The sequence below is a fragment of the Emys orbicularis genome, chromosome 10, assembly GCF_028017835.1.
Source record: "Emys orbicularis isolate rEmyOrb1 chromosome 10, rEmyOrb1.hap1, whole genome shotgun sequence".
Classification (NCBI taxonomy): domain Eukaryota; kingdom Metazoa; phylum Chordata; order Testudines; family Emydidae; genus Emys; species Emys orbicularis.
In genome coordinates, this window is record NC_088692.1 from 7,966,506 (window position 1) to 7,986,360 (window position 19,855).

At 51.5% G+C, this 19,855-nt stretch overlaps 1 protein-coding gene across 1 annotated transcript in view; it reads right to left on the reverse strand.

Moving 5' to 3' along the window:
• MPRIP (myosin phosphatase Rho interacting protein) overlaps positions 1 to 19,855 on the reverse strand; it is a 164,904-nt gene that overhangs the window by 70,253 nt on the left and 74,796 nt on the right. Inside the window, exon 4 of the mRNA XM_065411992.1 lies at positions 10,134 to 10,285. Coding sequence (XP_065268064.1) covers positions 10,134 to 10,285 — 152 coding nt within the window. The remainder of the gene's footprint in view (positions 1 to 10,133; positions 10,286 to 19,855) is intronic.

Genomic DNA, 19,855 nt, shown 5'->3' on the forward strand with positions numbered 1-19,855 from the left:
TCCCATCTCCTAGAACTGGAAGGGACCTTGAAAGGTCATCGAGTCCAGCCCCCTGCCTTCACTAGCAGGACCAAGTACTGATTTTTGCCCCAGATCCCTAAGTGGCCCCCTCAAGGATTGAACTCACAACCCTGGGTTTAGCAGGCCAATGCTCAAACCACTGAGCTATCCCTCCCCCCCCCCAAGCTATCCCTCCCCCCCCCCAAGCTATCCCTCCCCCCCCCAAGCTATCCCTCCCCCCCCAAATTTCAAAGGCTTTAACTGTTTCTCCTTCTTTCGTGTATCTTCAAAAAGATTTTCAATGATGTGTTTGCCACAGTATTAAGCAGGCTGAGGTCTTGTATACTGAACCTTGCAAACAAACACTGTTTAATGTTGGACAGTGACCTGGTCATGTTAACACCTTTGCCTCTTTGGGCCCATATAGTCCATCTAAATTGATACAAGTGTCCCCTTCCTGGACCCACAGAACACCCATTCTTCCCTCACCCACTCTTCCCTCCATGAAGAGCAGAGCATGTCCAACTCATCGGTGGGTTTTGACCACGTTACCAGTTGGATGCTGTATTCCGATACCTCCCCTGAAGCCATATTGCTCTGCAAGCAACCTCTCCCCTGCCTTCCAGCAATGCAGTGCATGTCATCAGAGCTTGGGTGGCGTCAGCATTTCCATTACTAACCCATATTTTCAGGGGTTTATAACTTGACCATAAAAGCTCCCTCCAAGCAGGAACTTGGCACGCACAGAATCTCAACGTCTCGGAGCGGGTTAGGGACAACATAGCAAACAATACCCAGTAGACAGTAACCACAGCCCGAAGAGGAAGAGCTCTTTTTGCAAGGGTTGGGGCTGGGGTGGGGTGCGGGGCAGGAGGGGGCGGGAGGGAAGAGACCCAGCCACACAAAGCTACATAGCAACTCAAAAGACATGAAGTGCAGCACAGAACTCCAGGACCACCCATAACCCCATCTGCCACCCTTGTTTCTTAGTTCTGAGCTACAGCCACTCCAATAGAGCTGCGGTGCCAACCCTAAAAGGAACCAGCGTTGAGGTCACAGGCAAAATGAGTTTGCTGGGTCTCATCCTAGCTTTTCAAGTGAAGATTTGGCCTCATCGCAATAAACCACAAACAATTTGGCACAGTCCCTTCTCAAGAGAGGCCAAAGACAGGAATGATGTGGGGGGAGCAGGAGGAGGGAAGGAAAAGAAGAGACTGCAGGACAGGACTGAGGTGCATCAGGGAAACCTCACAGACCAACCTACTGGAATGTATCTGCTAGACAGGGCTGTCTGTCTTCTGCTTTCAGAAATGCAAATGTTAACGCCACGCTCCCACTGCATTTTATTGTAGAGTAATCCACAAAACAAACAAAGGAAATTCAGCATTAAAAAGGCCAGCCCTTGCCATGAGTCAGTTGTGCTGTGGATTCCTTTACCGGCTCTTGTCATGTCCAGATAAGCAGCCCATACATCTCAATCAACCTGGTTGCAATCAGGATCCAATGGCTGCTCCAGATGTTTCATGCTTCGCTTCACCTAATTTCCCCCCCACACACACACTCCCGTTGAGTGTGTGTGTGCGCTGCTGTCGCATGAGTTTTGGGACGACCACATCAAGTGGGTTTTGGTTAGGCAATAAATATCAAAAAGCACGCAATGGACGTAAGACAGCTCTCCGAATACGGGAATCTTAGCAGCATGCTGCAACTGCAAAATAAAACTACCATGGCTTGAAACCAAGTGGGATGATTAATGCCACGGTTGGAGGCAAACGCAGAGTTTCAAAATAAGATGCAGGGCCAATGCACAAGAAATCAGCCCCACTTTCTTTGCAGCATGCGTGTCTCTTAGCATTACCCACAGCGAGTAGAGTGGGGTAGAGTAATGGAAGGCTGAGCCGGATACTGGAGCATGGGAGAAAGAGGAAAACAGGAGATACCAGTAACAACTGTGTGACTGGGCACAGCACAGGGATCAGGGAGAGAAGGGAGGGGAAAACGGGCATTTTTGCCAATGCTTCAGGGCTTGACCAAGCACAGCAGGAGAGTCTTGGGGGAAGCATGAAAGTTGCTGTAACATTGTAGGGCATAGCTAAGTGGGAGAAACAGATCCCAAGGGGAGTTGGGAGGAAGGGGGGGCTGGTGTCCCGTGATGCTGTAGGGCCGGGGAAGAGTCGGAGAGCAGAGCTGGGGGGAGATCTCCACCTGTATCCGGTCAATATCACCACACAGGGCAGAGAAGGAACCTCCGGTGGAGCAGGTGTTAGCCGGAGACCCAGAGCGGGTGAAGCAGGAGCGAGCCCTGTACAACGGGCCCAGGGACACGCTGCTCACTCCCCTCTTCCCCTCGCTTTCGGTTTCCTTCAGCTTCCGAACTGATCATTACACGATTTACAAAGGTTTATCGAAGTGAGAACACCACCACCTCCCCCACAACGGGGAAGAACGACCTGCCAGCCAGCCCGGGAGCACAAGTGCAGACAATGCACAGACATCTAACTACGGAGCCACCTGGATTATGGCTACAAGGTTTTAGTGCAGACAAGGCTGCTGATTAGCCTCCCACCCACCAAACACAGGACCCGACTGGCTCATCCCAGGGCGTCGCTGGCACCCATCAGCACCCCCTCCTGCAAGAAGAGATCCCAACCTCTCAAATTCCTGTCACTCCCCAGCCCCAGGAAGCGAGTCCCAATCTTATTTAAAAATCTAAGCATCAGCCCCTCTCTACTAGGAGCCCCATTTGGTGCTGGGAACAGAAGTCCCATTGGCTGCTCCCTCTGGCAGGAAGAAAGCTCACTGGGGCAGGGAAGCCAGAGTTTCTTTGGAGGAAGGTTTGAGAGCAAGGTCTGGCACCAGTGAAGTGGGGATCCCGGCAATTACAGACCGGTAAGTCTAACGTCAGTACCGGGCAAATTAGTTGAAACAATAGTAAAGAATAAAATTGTCAGACATGTAGAAGAACAAATTGTTGGGCAAAAGTCAACATGGTTTCTGTAAAGGGAAATCATGTCTTACTAATCTATTTGAGTTCTTTGAAGGAGTCAATAAACATGTGGACAAGGGGGATCCAGTGGACATAGTGTACTTAGATTTCCAGAAAGCCTTTGACAAGGTCCCTCACCAAAGGCTCTTACATAAATTAAGTTGTCATGAGATAAGAGGGAAGTTCCTTTCATGGATTGAGAACTGGTTAAAAGACAGGGAACAAAGGGGAGGAATAAATGGTAAATTTTCAGAATGGAGAGGGGTAACTAGTGGTGTTCCCCAAGGGTCAGTCCTAGGACCAATCCTATTCAACTTATTCATAAATGATATGGAGAAAGGGGTAAACAGTGAGGTGGCAAAGTTTGCAGATGATACTAAACTGATTAAGATAGTTAAGACCAAAGCAGACTGTGAAGAACTTCAAAAAGATCTCACAAAATTAAGTGACTGAGCAACAAAATGGCAAATGAAACGTAATGTGGATAAATGTAAAGTAATGCACATTGGAAAAAATAACCCCAACTATACATCCAATATGATGGGGGCTAATTTAGCTACAACTAATCGGGAAAGAGATCTTGGAGTCATCGTGGATAGTTCTCTGAAGACGTCCACGCAGTGTGCAGCGGCAGTCAAAAAAGCAAACAGGGATGTAAGGAATCATTTAAAAAGGGATAGAGAATAAGACAGAGAATATCTTATTGCCCTTATATAAATCCATGATACGCCCACATCTTGAATACTGCGTACAGATGTGGTCTTCTCATCTCAAAAAAGATATACTGGCATTAGAAAAAGTTCAGAGAAGGGCAACTAAAATGATTAGGGGTTTGGAACGGGTCCCATATGAGGAGAGATTAAAGAGGCTAGGACTTTTCAGCTTGGAAAAGAGGAGACTAAGGGGGGATATGATAGAGGTATATTAAATCATGAATGGTGTGGAGAAAATGAATAAGGAAAAGTTATTTACTTGTTCCCATAATATAAGAACTAGGGGCCACCAAATGAAATTAATGGGCAGCAGGTTTAAAATAAATAAAAGGAAGTTCTTCTTCACACAGCGCACAGTCAACCTGTGGAACTCCTTGCCTGAGGAGGTTGTGAAGGCTAGGACTATAACAGGGTTTAAAAGAGAACTAGATAAATTCATGGAGGTTAAGTCCATTAATGGCTATTAGCCAGGATGGGTAAGGAATGGTGTCCCTAGCCTCTGTTTGTCAGAGGCTGGAGATGGATGGCAGGAGAGAGATCACTTGATCATTACCTGTTAGGTTCACTCCCTCTGGGGCACCTGGCATTGGCCACTGTCAGCAGACAGGATACTGGGCTGGATGGACCTTTGATCTGACCCAGTAAGGCCGTTCTTATGATGGAAAAAACAGGAGGGGGGGGGAGAATCATTTTACACATAAACCATCTCTACAATTGTGCTCCCTTCCCCTCTGGGACTCTACCAGAGGAGAGGATACGGTAGCGCTGCTAACTATTGCCCTCCCACTGCTGCCCCTCCCACCTGTTCATTCTTGGCATCCCCGACACATCATCTCATCTCCCATATGGCCAGGGAGTGGATTCAAGGCAGGCTCCTCAGCATCCCAGCTCCACAGCTGGAGGGCCCCCCCCTAAAAACAAGCTGCCAGCACAACTCCCGGCTGACTGCAGCCTTCAGAGCTTTCTGGTTTGGGAAGGGCAGGGAGGACTCAGCGTTGAGAGAAAGGTAAGAGTCCATAGTGCAAGATAAACAAGAGATCCCAAGCCCAGTCTGAGATCCACTTATTCCTTGTGGCATGCAGAGTGCACGCCCCCAGTGCTATGGTAGCAACTGAGGCTTGCAAGATGCCAAGGTACAAGGTCTTTGTCCTGCCCAGATATAATGCAAGTGTAGAGAGCAAACCGTGGGAGGGGAGGAAAGGAAGAGAAGAGGGGAGACAATCTGGACTCTTGAGTTTGCTGAAAGAGCTGGTTGAGGGGCCTGTCCCAGGGAGCTTACATTCTAAGGAGACAATGCACAGAGGGGCTGGGGAAGTTAGAACCATGGATCGGATGGGGACTCTAGCATGGGCTCGGCAGTCCCGTGAGCTTGGTTTGGATTGGATGTGAGGGAGGGGATACTTTTGGCAACGGGGAGGAGCAGAGCAGCCATTAGCGGTGGAGCACTATATGAAGACAGTACAGAGCACCGCCTCTGCACAGGTAAAGGGAAGCAGCCCAGGAGAGGGGACAGCAACAGGGACAAGGAAAGATCTCCAGGTGCAGCACCGTACTGCCATGGTTCTTCCATGCCCGAGTCTCACCATGAGACGACAGCTGACCCTCGGCTCTCAGTTGCCTTGCTCAGCAGCTCAGCACCACAGGCTCAGCCTCCCTAGTCAACCAGAATAAACCTGAGCTTCCCTTTTTGTCTCACCCCACTAGGGGAGCGGGAGCATTCATCCCAGGCCTGAAGATGGGGAAACATACAAGGAATTCTCTCTATTTAGCAGCCCAACCTTTGGTGTTGCTAAGCAACTGAGCACCAGCAGCGGGCATAGGAGAGAAGAGTTATTTCATTTTAGTTTTCCTCTTAAGGCCAGTTGCTCTGCTGGGAGCCTGGCAGCGAGCGATCCAATTACAGGAGAAAGTGATCAACCAAACCCTTTCCACGTTCCTTCCCACAAAGGACGAGCAGAGAGCTACCCAGCTGGGATGACACCACCACCACAGGAGAGTAAAACATGAGAGGATGTGAGGGTTGGCGCGGGGGATGTGCCAGGTAACAGCTCCCTGGAGACGAGACGGTGCCCAGCTGTGGGACTGCTAGAGGGAAGCACTGTTCAAAATCATTAGACCCAACATTCGGGGGGTGGAGAGGGTGTTTAAAAACCAACATAATTAATAGAAACACCATGAAATCTAACAATAAATCCAACCCCCTGGTCCAATCCCCTGCAACCCAGTGACTAGGAACTGCTGCCAACCGTTGGGTATTCAGTGGCCTAACGTGAACATTTAGCGGGTCTCACACCATCTCCTAGCAGGCAGGCCTCCATGGGATTGCCACAAATTGTATTAATCACAACTTTGTGGGCAGCCTGCGAAAAAGCATGAAGGAGTGAGACACCACACAGAACCAACAGAGGGAACTAAACAGAGCGGGGGTGGGAGGGGTTAAGGTTAGGGCGAAACAGACACTGCCATGGGCTGTCAAATGCACAAAGCTGACCTGATTTCTCTAATCCCTTTCAGTCACAGGGACTTTCCTTGGGCTGTCACCTGTAACAGCAGAAGGTAGAACATTATCAGACGGAAGTCTGATTTAAGGGATGGGTCCCTTCAAACATTTCCTGGCAGGGTCAGTCCCTGTAGCTGGGTGCTAGAATATGAGAAACAAACAGGCTACCAAGAAAAAGAAACCGACCAATTTAGTTCTACTGTCAGATCTGAGCAAAGAGCAAACAAACAGTGAACAAGCCGCACAAACGGTGGCAAGGCTGATAGGGCACGTTCCGTTATCTCTGCGTTAGACCCACAGGTCAGGAGAACATTGCTATCCGCACAGGCTCCCTTTAACGTTGTAACAGGAGGCTCCGTGGAAAGCCACCGCACGGCTCACAAGCGCCGTCTGACTGAAGGTGCGTTCCACTGGATAGGATTATTGCATTTTGTGCCATGAAGGTTTTCAAACCAACATTTTCCAAGAGGTCTGTGAGGGGAACACAGAGAAGGGACTCTTGGATTTGAATGCATAGTGACGCTGGTTTTCTGATGGGAAGTGCCTTCTTCTCTCAACCCCTGCATAGATAGGAGAGAAAAGCCATCCAGCAATTAAGAAGCAAAAGAAGAAATGAGGAAAGCCAAGGGGCATATTAAATGGATGCTGAAGTACTCTGAAGATGAAAAGCAGTAAGTGCCTGGCCCCCAGCTAGCCTACAGCTCCAGATTACAACCAGCTCAGTATTAACCTGCCTGAACAGGACATTGCCACTTGCTCAAATACTTGGGAAGTGTTGGAGGACGCTCGAAAGAGGTGGACACTCGTATACTAGCAGCTGTTGCCAGATTTCGGGCCCTTCAATAGCATCTGTGGGGACATCATGACATCAAGTTTGCTACAAAGCTGCAGATCTATAAAACCATGGTTAAACCACCTCTCTCAGTTGTTCAGCAGTGAAACATGGGCACTGAAGAAGGCTGAAGAGTGAGATTGATGTTTTTGAGTCTCGTCATTTTTGTCAGGTATAACAGAGGAATAGAAGGTATATTAAGTAATCAGGACAAGAGCCGTGATGCTGGGTTTGGTTATGAATATCTTCAACTGCCTCCATCAGCCCTAGTTTGGTTTTGGTGGCTTGCGCATATTTTTAGGATGGAAGACCAACGGATTCTAAAGCAAGGGCTGCTGCTACACAGCTGACAATCATGTGGTCGCCAAAAGCTTCAATGGTATGGTAAGATCGCTAGTGATGGACATCAACTGAATATTTAGCCACACCTCCTAAGGACATCGATAGAGATGTCTCTTTGGGATCTGCCACGGTGCTGACAATGACGACAACTTCAAGATCCTGCAGTTATTAATGACATGCTCATGAGGGGGACTAGCCAGCTGGGTCAAAGATCAGGATACTGCGGTGTAAGCACAGACCACAGCAACATGCCTCCTCCTCAGTGCCGATCGTCCCCTAACCTACCCCTTTCCAGGCTCCTCTCCCTCCCCTCCCCCAACTTCATCCCTACCAGCTTCTTGACTGGTCTTGTAAATGGCCAGTATTTGTTACCATAATGATACAATCCACTGACGAGACAGACCAGGGACATCGCTTCCCAAGCACTCTGAGCCAGTTCCATTTTCAAAACACTTCGCAAATGCTACAGTGTGTTTAAAAATTCTCCCCTTCCATAAGCGTCCTTGTTGCAGTACGTCAATAGGTAAGACATACATCAATGGGAAACAACGCAAAAATCAACCGTCTGACCAAGATTTTCAAAAGTAACTAGAGACTCTGGGTGTCTCAATTCTGGGGTACCACCGGAGACACCTTAAACAGACCTGATTTTCCAAAGGCAGGTGTCTGAGTTTCAGAATGTGTTGGACAAGAGCCCAGAAGGAGGCACTCCCAACTTCAGGACTTAAATGCTCCATCACTGATCATATCCCTGCTGAAGTCATGCATGAGTCTCATGCAATAAGTCAGTCCCCTACAGGCAGTCACGCTGCTCTATTACAAGTGCCAGAGGCCTGTGGGGATCTGGGGACAGGAGAGGAGGAAAACTAGCCAAGTGGGAAAGGGCAAAAGTCAGTGGAAGATAAATGTCTGCTGTTAAGGGGGAATTACAAGCAGCCCATGGTATCATCAAATCCAACCATTAGCAAGCAGTTGCCAGTGTATTCCTTCCAGCTTCTTCCCCAGAGTGTGTGTTTATGCCCATCGGGTCCAGATGTGCAGCACACAATCTGCCAGCACAGCCCCTGCGCTCACTGTTGAACTTGGCAAGCTGGGCTGTTTTGGCTTCCAATGCCAATGAGCACACTAGTGATAAAGGTGGACTCTGCTTGCCACACAGCCTCTCACAAAGCATCACACTGGACAGCGGCAGGGCTTGGCTGCCAGCTGGATTCAGGAGGCACCAATGCAATTAGAGCCTCTCTAATATTAGAGGTTTATCGCCCTCATAATACCCATCATTAAAACCAGGCACATCGCAGAGCTGCCCTGCCAACCAAGCAAGTGCCAAATGGTCCAGCACGTTGACACTGATGCTGGGAGATGGCCCAGGTACGGGCTGCACACACACTCCTAGTCATCGCTCAGGCTTCCTGGAAAACGCAGGATTGGAGCTCAGACCACAGAATCCATCCCCTTCCCAAAGCAGGATCCGGCCTCACTTCCCTCCCCCAATCCTGTATCAGCCACTGATCAGAGACAAAAGGCAGGTACTGTGCAGAGCAAGGCAGAATTCTGGAACAGAGCAACTTCCGTAGACCGCAGCTACACACAACTGCATATGCTGCTCAAACCAGGACACACTGCGGCCAAATTCTGCCCTCGGTTACAACCCTCGGGTTTAGCGAGGCAACTGAGGGCAGAATCTGACCCACTGTTTTTACAAGAACAAGGAAGAAACATATAGCTGGGTTAGTTTACGAGGCCTATTTAGTGCCATACTATAGCTTGGATGCAGAGATGGGATCTGTCACTATCACGGACTTATCTGTGTTCTGATGTCGCATGACCGAACCCTCTTGCAAATCGTCCCGTGGGCACTGGGCTGTACAATGAGTGACGTGCACCCATCACAGTTTCATAGCGTTTATGGCCAGCAGGGCCCATTAGAACATCTGCTCTGACCTCCTGTATCTCTCAGGCCATTAAATTTCACCTGGTTACCCCTGCCCTGAGCCCAGTGACGTTAGACTAAAGCTGGGTTAGTTTAATCCTCAGGAGACTCAACTGTTGGAACTGGTGGCAGTAGTACCTTCAACAGCCAGATGCCCATGAGACACAAAGCACCAGGAATGCATTGGGGACCCGTCTCTCTAAAGCATGGGCTTCAAAGAATGGAAGAATCACCAGCCCATCCAGCAAAGAGGAACAGAAGACGACATGGGCTGGGCCAGCACACATCCAGCAGAGGGCAGCAGTGCATCTTCACTCCCAGCCAAGGGCCACATCACAGGGTGGTATCACCCCATGGTGGAAGTGGGGGAACAACTGACACTGAGGGAAAGCTTTGAAAGACTTTCCCACCGTGCTCCATGTGTCAGTAACGAGAGCTTTCCTTCATCACCCCCATCCATTTGCCTCCACCCTGGCAGGAGCACATGGTAGGGTGAGGCTTGGACTGGCATAGTTTTCACAGCTTTCCACCCCTTGGCATCTCTGTTGAACTCCAATGGAAGGGGAACAAACACAACAGTTGCTTGGGTTTTGTGAGCACCTAACAACTAGGAACTGGGTGGAGACCCACCACAGAAATAGCTGTGGGAGGACAAAAGACACTACCCGATTGAGCAGGATTCGGACAAAGCAAGAGGCTCCATATCCCATCGCAAGTCGCTTGAGCCATCCAGCCCTCTCGTTCTCCAGTGCCACCCCTGCGCTGCAAACCTAAGCAGAGAGCCCCACATGACCTCCGGGAAGATAGACCCCAGGGCCTCGACTCACCCGCTGATGATCTCCTTGTTCTCAGCTCGGATGAAGTGCTCTTTCTCGGGAGTCAGGATGCACAGGGAGAACTTCTGCCCCGTCCGGCTCTCCCCATCCACAACATCTGTGCACTGGTTCATGTTGATGGTGCCCTGTGGGAGGGTCGTGGGCTGGAACAGAAGGAGGCAGGTTTTAAAAGGAGGAGCAGAGGAGCCGAACGCTGCATGGTAGACATCCCACCCCTACCCAGCAGCACAGAACCCGGCACTCTCCACACATCTATTCATTCACAAGCTCAGGAGTCCACTGACTGTGCCATCCGTAACTCTTCTCCAGGCTTCCCTATCCCACCGCCCTTCGCCCAAGGCAAAGCTTCACTTAAGCCACCCCTTGGTCTCTGCCAGTTCGCAGAGCCGGCCACCTACAGTCCCAGCTCCCATGCTGGGCAGGCAGCCCTTCACCTCCGCGCCCCGCAGGAAGTGCTACCTCCAGCAAGGCAGATTCGGCAACCACACAGGGCTGGTGGGGGGTGAACCTGCTAGAAGAACCAACTCTCTCCTTCACCTGGTGTTTACATCAATGCTCGCCGCCCCGAAGATCCAAGAGGCATTCACACCGAGTTCCATTGGTTGTCCCAAATACTGTTCCATTTATTGCTCACCCTACCCTCACCATCATATCTGACCTGCCACAGCTCCTCCCTCCCCCTCCCCCAATAACTCCACATACCCCCACACCCTGCCCCCACTACCTCATCCAGCCTTCCCAACACCTCTCCCATTCTGGCTGCCTCCAATCCTCCACCACCATTTGCTTTGGTGGAGGGACCGGCGCCCGTCTCCATGCACGCCTGTCCTGCTGGGGGACAAGCCAAGCAGGAAATTGGTGACTTGCTCTCAAGGGCAAGAAGCGTCACGAGCCTTGGAATCGAGGTATTCCTGCATGACTGTATCATTCGTAAGAGACATCAGGCCCCTGCTCCCCTGGATACTTTGCAGACTGATTGCTGTGTAGATACCCATTCACTGGGGGTTACAGAAGGCCTTCCCTGCAGCGCAGCCTGACCAGCTGGTAGGACAAACATTACATACCACACACCCCAGTAAAAACAGCCTAATGATTCCAACTCTGAACATAAACTGCAGGAGGAAACAACAGCTGCAGGGGCTGACATGCCCCCACGCTACAAAAATAGAAAACAAATGGCAGGCAAAATAACCATCTCACACACAAGCGCAGACAGAGCAGAGTCCCGGCTCTGAGCAGATGCTTCTGCTTCTGACTTCCCGCAGCTCGGCCAGGCCGGCTCTGGGATCAGAATCCAGCCAACAACAGCGGTGATTTCAGGCAGCTGTCGCTAGCACGATTCCCGGACCAGCCCAGACGGGACCTTGTGGACCATGGTCTGAAGGCTACCCTGTAAAACAGTGTTATTTTAACTGAGGGCCACAACACGCCGAGCATTAACTACTCAAAGTGGGGGCTAGGGATGAGCGGGGAGAGGACTAGTCTATGGTCTACGCTGTAGGCGCTGTAGAGTCAAGAGATCTGGTTCCTGACCTTTAACACACAGTGTGGCCTTGGAGTGTACAGACAGCACCACTTGGGTGTTTTAACCTTGTTCCTGAACTGGGAGTCAGCCCTGCTAGAATCCGAGGCCAAGAATTGTCAGAAGGGACGAAAGATTTTGGGCGCTCAACTTAAATCCCCTTAAGAAGGGACGTCCTTTTCAGAGGGTGGGCGCTCAGCACGCTCTTCTCGAGCTAGGCACCCAAAAACCGAGGCACTAAAAATCACCACTGAAAAATCTTGGCCCAAAGCTTTAACAGGGCTCAAGAACACAGTTAACACACGGACTACACCACAGGGTAGCCACGCTCTAACTGCTGGGTGCTGTCATGTGTGAGCAAATCCCTCCACGGGGTAGCTAATACTGTACAGTGCAGATAGCGCTGTAGCATGGCTGTCAGCAAGCCAAGCTAGGCTCCAGCTATCCACAATGCCCCCAGCTGATGCTCAAGGCACATGGGATATGTCTACGCTGCAATTAAAAACCTGCGCCTGACCCATGGCAGCTGACTCAGGCCCACCGGGCATGGGCTAAGGGGCTGTTTAATTTCAGTGTCAGTGCTTGGGCGAGAGAAGTGAAGGGATCTCTCCCCCACCAGGAAGGGCGATCTCATGTCATGCCCCACCTATATGGCCATGATTGCGCTCCTGGTCTTGCTCCATTTTGTGTTGTTTTTCTTACACAGACACACAGGCTAACGTCATGCTGCTCCGGACCTGACCCTTGTCCGGGGGGGTGGGGGTGGAGAAGGGGGAATTTGCTTTTTCATCTGGCTGGGCGAGCAGCCAGCCAAGCCTGAGCACACACTCCGTAGGATTTTCCCATTAAAGTTAATGAAACATCGAGTTTGCCGGCATCTGCGCCTGCCAGCCTCGAGGCCCCACATTAATCTGCCACGGCTGTCTAAGCAGGTGCCTGAGCCGCTCTTACCGCGTCTGGGGAGAAGCAGGGGGATCGAAGGAATTCAGTTCCCTGCTGTCTCAGAGACACTGAAGATACAGTCGTCACCTAGGAAGATTATTAAAGAGACAGCGGCCTGTGTCGCGGGGTGGGGAGAGAGGGGAATTTCCACTGCCCTGGGCTTTCCAACACCTGCAAGGCCCTGCCATGGGAAGGCCAGGCAGATGCAGGAGCATTCAGGCGCTGTGGAACATGCAGGCCTTCTCCTCAGGCCGCAGAGAAACCCGCCCGGGGAAATGATTTCTACGAGGGGTGGGAGAGAACACGACTCAGTCACCAGCGTGGGAGGCTAGGAGTTCAGGAGACCAAGAGTCTACGTCCACCTCTGCCACTCACATACTGTGCGGCCGTGGGCATCCGGTTGGGCCTCAGTTTCCCCTAAGTGCGAAACAGGAATAATGCATTTCAATCTTTGGGAAGTGCTTTGAGATCCAGCTGCTAGCAGTGCCCAGCAATGACTCAGGCTCAGTCTACACTACGGCTAGGGGTGTGACTCCCAGGTTCGGGGTGTGATTCCCAGCACGTATCCGTGCTACCTCTCATCAAGCTAGTGAGAGCACAAACAGCAGTGTACCCATGGTAGCATGAGAAGCAGCAGCGCAGGGATAGCTTAACTGTGTCAAGTACAGACCCACAGGTTTCAAGCAGGTTTCTACTCAGCGCAGCTAAGCCATGCCTCCGCTGCCACTGCCCGTGCTATGGCAGCTACACCAGATCACAGTGCAGACGCAGCCTACGGGACAGGTGGTGCACATCTGAATTCCTCTCCTGACTTCAGCGGAAAAACGCGGAGGATCTGGCCCTGTTACATCACAGCTGGCGTCTTCTTTGCCAATGTGCTGCAGGGCACAGGAGAAGGTGCCACTCTGTTCCCCCTTTTCAATTCCCAGAGCATATTCTCCCGCACAGCAGCAGCAGCCGCCATCTCCAGGGCCAGAGCCCAGGGAAAAGGTCTGTAGCGTCAGCACCCCTTAGTTACGCTCCCCAGAGACGGCGGGATCCTGCATGTCCTTAGGGGCAGGGGAGGATTTTTTGCATGCATGTTTTGTAACAGTCCTGATCCAGTGACGGGAGTGAAGTCAATTCATCCTCAATCCACTGAGAGAGGGTTGGGTTTGAACCCAGCTCCAGACATAAAATATGCGCTACCTGGAGGGCATCGTAATCCACAGCGTGGCGCACTGCTGCCCCATGACGCCTCTTGCTGCAGGACAGTTCAAGCCTCAGGGTACACTTGCGGCAGCATGTAGCATGCGGACGCTGCACGCCCAGCCAGTCTGGGTATAAAGAGCAGTGTACTTGATTTGGATGAGCAAAGCGGCCTACATGCCTGAACCCCCAGGGTACATCCCCTACACGGCTCTCTACATGCCCAAGCCACGTCGCCCATGTCTACACAGCTATTTCAGCAGTGTAGCATCCCACTGACAGAGCCTCTTCCTGCTGCATGGAGCCACACATATAGTGCCTGAACTCTACACGCCGCCACAAGTATAAACATAGCTTAAGAGTCCAGCTCTGCCTTCTCCCTTTCATGTGGGCTGCAAAAGACCAAGCGCCTCCCCCTCTAATCGGCAAACGCTGGCCTCAAAACAAGGGCATAAGGAAGTGGGCAACTGACCCTTTAAGGCAGCCCCCAGCCTAGGGCGCTGGGGTTACTTGAAAAAGCCAGAGAGGATCCAAGCCGGGAAGGGGGAAGCAAAAGAACATGGAAGGGGATCAGACAAGGGGGAGAGGAAAAGAAGAAGCCGAGAGAAAGTGAGACAGGGAGTGGGAAAGGTGTTGGCGCTCATTGAAGCTGACAGGTCCATCTGGAGCAGTCATTCCTTCTCATCCGATTAGAGCGTCACCTCGAGCGCGGCCCCCGTCTCTCCCACCCGTCACTGCCTCCAGCTGCTTCAACTGGCAGCAGCCCTCCCACACAGAGCCCTTTGAAACCCCACTTCCTCCAGGACCCAAAGCGGCAGAGGCTGGAGGCCTAATAGTCTCGGATCAGCTAACCTGACTCGGCTGCCCATGAAAAGCCTGCCGTGGCCCACGGAGTCCTCCCCCCGCCAGACACCGGGACCGCCGGCACATTGCAACAAGGAGTCCCCAAAACAGCTCTACAATGGACTGATCTCAGCACCAGCCTCCATTTGGGCCAGGCTTCAACCCCTCCCTTGCGCCCCGTATCCCCCTCTCCCTGGCACTGCTTAAACCCTCGCCGTGAAAATAGCAAGGCGAGTGGAACAGAAGCCTACATGTTTCGAATACTATGAAGAGAAAGAGGGCACAGAGAAAGCATCCAAGCCAGCTTCTCTGACACTTCCTCCTGCAGATGGCGAGGCTGGCAAGGAGAATTATTTTTGGCAACCATTGTAGAGTGCTTTGCCATGGAAACGAACACAGATGCCACTGAAGCATCTTCAAGAGCTGCTTATGCAGTTAAAAAAATAATAAGCGAGGAATCATGGACTAGTGGTTAGCACAAGGGGGTGGGAAATCAGGATTCCTGGGATCTGGTCCCAACTCTACCATAGACTAACCGTGACCTTGGGCAAGTTACTTAACCCCACTGTCCCTAAGTTTATGCAGCTGTAAAATGTGGAAAATGTTTCCCTACCTCACAAAAACGCTGAGAGACTGAACGGTATTTATTATGATAGAGCCTAACGGCCAACCAAGCACCACTGTGCTAGGTGCGGTACAAACACAGGACAAGAGATGGTCCCTGCCCGCCTTGTTCTGTGTTTATACAGCAGCTAGTACAATGGAGCCCAGCTCCATGCTAGGCGCTACAGCAACACAAATAATAATAAACAAGACAGACAAAAGGGAGGGGGGGGAAAGGGCAGAACATACCGGACTCCAGGCAAGATTATTAAGTGACCAGTGATTCTGGGTGCATCAATATGGAGGGGCTCAGCCTCAGACACATTAAAGGGTCTTGATTTCCAAAGGTCAGGCGATCACCACTTTCTGAGAATCAGGCCCCCTGAGGGCATCTCAAGTTAGGCAGCCAAAAAATCAGAGATGCCTAAAAAAATCATGAGTCCCTTTTGAAATCCTTGGGCCGGGTGTTTGTGAATCACTTTGAGATCTGCGGGGAAGGGGGGAGGAGGGGGGAATGGCTGGACCACGTACACAGTTACATCACGTTTCAGAAAGCACCGGCTGGCATTGCCATTTGATGCAGCAAGGAAGTCGACCCCTAAAAGGATTTTTTGTCTTATACAAAAATAAAACCCAAAATAAAACCCAGTTTTCCGGTCACGGGGGCGGGGTGAAACTTTCACTAACTCCAACCAGAGTCCTAGAAACACCACCACTTCACTTTTCTGTGGCAAAGCCTGAGCTTTCACTCCTCTGGACTGTTGTGTAAATTCAGTCCTGCTCCCTGCCCCGATCATGCCAGGGACCAAAGCCAGGCCAACTGAAAGAGGGGCTCAGACTTGCTCCCGAAGAATCTGGCTATTTACTAACACAAAGGACACCCCGGGCCACTGATTCACTTACGCTGCTATCCTCCTTAATCATAGAATATCAGAGTTGGAAGGGACCTCAGGAGGTCATCTAGTCCAACTCCCTGCTCAAAGCAGGACCAATCCCCAGACAGATTTTTTTTCCCCAGATCCCTAAACGGCCCCCTCAAGGATTGAACTCACAACCCTGGGTTTAGCAGACCAATGCTCGAACCACTGAGCTATCCCTCCCCCCAGTGAAAGCACAAGCGAGAGAAGTCCTTCAAATGGCGACTCCTCCAGGTTGCTGGGAGCACATGGACCCAAGTGACAGCTCAGCAGGATGCCTGGGCAGGCTGCTCAAACTTCCTGTGACGCATGGGGTGACCAGTCACGTGTTCCCACGAAGGGCTAAAATGGCCACATTACAGGAGGGCACCAGGAAGCCTGAGATACGGTTGGTTGGACTCAGGCCTGCGTACTGCGGTGTGGATGCTGGAGCCCTGGATTGGGGCCCGGGTTCAAAAATTCTCAACCTAGGGTCAGTAATCAGTGGAGCTGCCCTAGCCCTGGGTTCTCCAACCCAGAGTGCAGTGACTCAAGTTCCACCACCCCGGGCTTCCATTGCAGTGCAGACACACCCGGCAGTTTCCTGGGAGGAGTTTCAGGTAATAGAGCCCTGGTGCGTTTACTCAAAGGACAGGAGGGAGCCTGCAGTTTTTATTCCTATTCCTTCCTCCCCCTTGCCAGCCACGCGAGGGACTATCCAGACTCACCAGAATACGTGCTGGGCAGATTAGCGGGGCTGAGGCTGTGTCGAGACCCAGCGAGGACGCTGCTGCAAAGACAGCGATTGTACGGCGTGGTTTGTCCCCTCGCCCATCCTTGCACTGGTAAGAGCGTATCCCACTCAACTTAGAGATAGGTCTATCAATGGCCATTAGCCAAGATGGGCAGGGACGCAACCCCATCCTCGAGGTGTCCATAGCCTGGCATTGGCCACTGCCGGAAGACAGAATACTGGGCTAGCTGGACCATTGGTCTGACCCAGTGTGACCGTTCTTATGGGAGTGGGCTAGCAACCCCAGAGACCTAACGACACACCTACTAAATGTTGTTACAATGGATGAGGCCAGAGTGAGGACGTGGACTTGGAAAGTGCCTCTGCTAAACATGGCGTTTGCAGCACCGAGTGAGCCCTCTGCAGATGCAGGCAGGACTTCACACAGCCAGCTGACCCCTCAACCCAGCCCCAAGCATCAGTAGCCAGTTGGAAGGAGCTGAAGCCAAAAGGTACAGGGCAAAGGTGAGGGGGAATCACACGGTCTTACACCCGAAGTGCAAACAAGCACACACCTTGAATAAGTGTGGGCACCGCCCTTCCACTGCCGCTGTATAATCTGATCCACAGGGTCCTGGCAAACACAGGACACCGCCAAGAGAAAGCAGTGGGGGAAATGAGCCAGGCAAATGGACTCTCTCTAGCAAAAGGTGGCAAAGGTAAACATCTGATGGGACAACCCGTGCCAGCCCAGGGCAGGAACCTGGAGCCAGGAACAAGCAGCTTCCTTGGTGTGAAACCCTGACTCTCCAAACCAAACCAGTGGCACGTCCAACAGACCTAGGAGGGAGGAGAACCCTGGAATGGGCTTTATTTAACCCGATGCCAATCCAGCTGAACATGGACATGCCTGTGCCACACAACTGGCAGAGCAGACCCACGCACGACGGTGAGAGAGGAAAGGGAAAACCACATAGGATAAACAGGGACACAAGACATGTGACAACTTACCAGAAAATACCCAGCCCTCACAGGCTTTTCCCAATTGTCAATAACCCTCCCCCAGAGTTTTACCCTCCTCCTGGGAGCAGATGAAGGTTGGCACACCAAGGGCCTAACCCAGGAGTTACTTATCCTAGCCCACGAGTCAGAGTAGACACTCTGAAGCTAGGTAAGTGCACATACCACAAAATGGAAAACACACACACAGTACAAGCAGAAAAGCACCTTCCACAGGAACCTGACTTTCCACAGAGAGGGCCAGGGCGGCTTTGCTCATTGCTAGCAACTGTACCGTAGGGTACAGAAAGAAAAGCTTCTAGATAGCGCAGAGGTTCCTGAACTGTGGACTGCAGAGCACGTGCTGGTTGTCTGCAGAGTGCTGGCCAGTCACACAGTGCTGGCCCCCTCTTCCTTATCTCCACCTCCTAGACTGCACTTAAGGAAGCTGCAGATACATTAGACGTCCATGCCAATGCTGCAGTTACCACCAGGATGCCAGGGAGGGGTGGCAGGGTCATGATTGTGAATGGGAAGGTAGGTAGCTGCTAAACCCTCTCTATTAAAATGCAGGGCCCATTCTGGAAGAGTTTGAAGCCCCCTGGGATCATGCATTTCACTTGCCGGATGCAGGCTTGGCCGGTAGTGACTGGAAGGTATTGCTCTCTGGTGGTTTTTCACAGGGCTGTGGGAGGGTCTCCCTTCACTTCCTACCAGGCAGGTGTCTGCACCATCACAACTGGCACTAACTGGGCTCCAGTATCAGCAAAGGAGCAGAGGAACAATTGGGTCCTAGTGGCTGGAACCCAGCACCTCTCCCAGCACGAGTCATCCAGTTATACTAAAAACATTCCTTTGGACCGGTGCTAAAGTTGAATTTCATTTTTTTATTTTTTAAAGGAAAATAAATACCAATACGGGGAGGAGGAGTTAACACAGGGATGCCAGAGAAAGTCACAAGGCAGCAATGTCAGTTAACCCTTCAGACATGTTATATAAAGTTACACATGCAAATATTCATTGGGAGCTGGATCCCAAGCCTGCTGCAGTCAGTGGAAGCCTAAGGGTCCAGGCCCTGACTAGCAGGCATGAGCCAAGGCTGATGCTCCAATCTCAACTCGCTCTTCAATGCCTGTGATCCTCCTCATTCCACCCCCATGATGGACAAGAAAGGTGGAGTATCAGCTCCTACCCTGTATGTTCCTGGCCTGATTCAATCCCGGCTCCACACGTGCAACTCTCCCTGCCCTGATCTGAACAGGAGTCTATGCCTGGAGCGACTGCACCATGCCTCAAGGAAGCTTGAAGAAGTGGGAGACGGAGAGACAGGGCTTAGCTATGTCCTCTCTGCTGAGGCAGGGAGCAAAGCCACAGTCACTCTGCAGGGCCGCCCCCATCCAGTGAAAACGGCAAGCACAAAATGCTGCCCTCCATTCCGTCAGTTTCTAACACGCTGGAGCCGGGGGAGGGCGCAGGAGAGCAAGCGCACAGTATGAGCAATTGCAGCTCTAGATGCTAGTAGCATCATTGGAGTAAGAGCCAAGGAGGAATTGCATTAGTGTTTCCCTTAGGTACGACAGATCAGTATTTATACACACACGCCCACAGCATGCATCCTGATTCCAACACGAAGCCCATGGAATACACTCCCCAGCCGGGGTTACCAGACATGCAAGACACACTGTGCTGGACTTTCCACTTCTAGAAACTCATCAAGTCTTCCAAGCAAACTTGGATTAGACCCCAGAGACCTTTCACAGAGAAAGGCACACCAGCAGCACTGGAGAGACGACGTCTGTCTCTCCCCCCCCACCTCGCGCCTCTCTTGTGCAAGCTCTGAATCATTTCCTGATGAGGTTCCATCTTCTACAACGCAGAGAAGAGTTCAACGTCAGAGCCAACGGGAAAGGAATAAAGTGTTCCGATTTCTGTGCTCTACAGGAAATTAAACAAAGCAGCTTCACTATCTGCCCACACACACAAAACT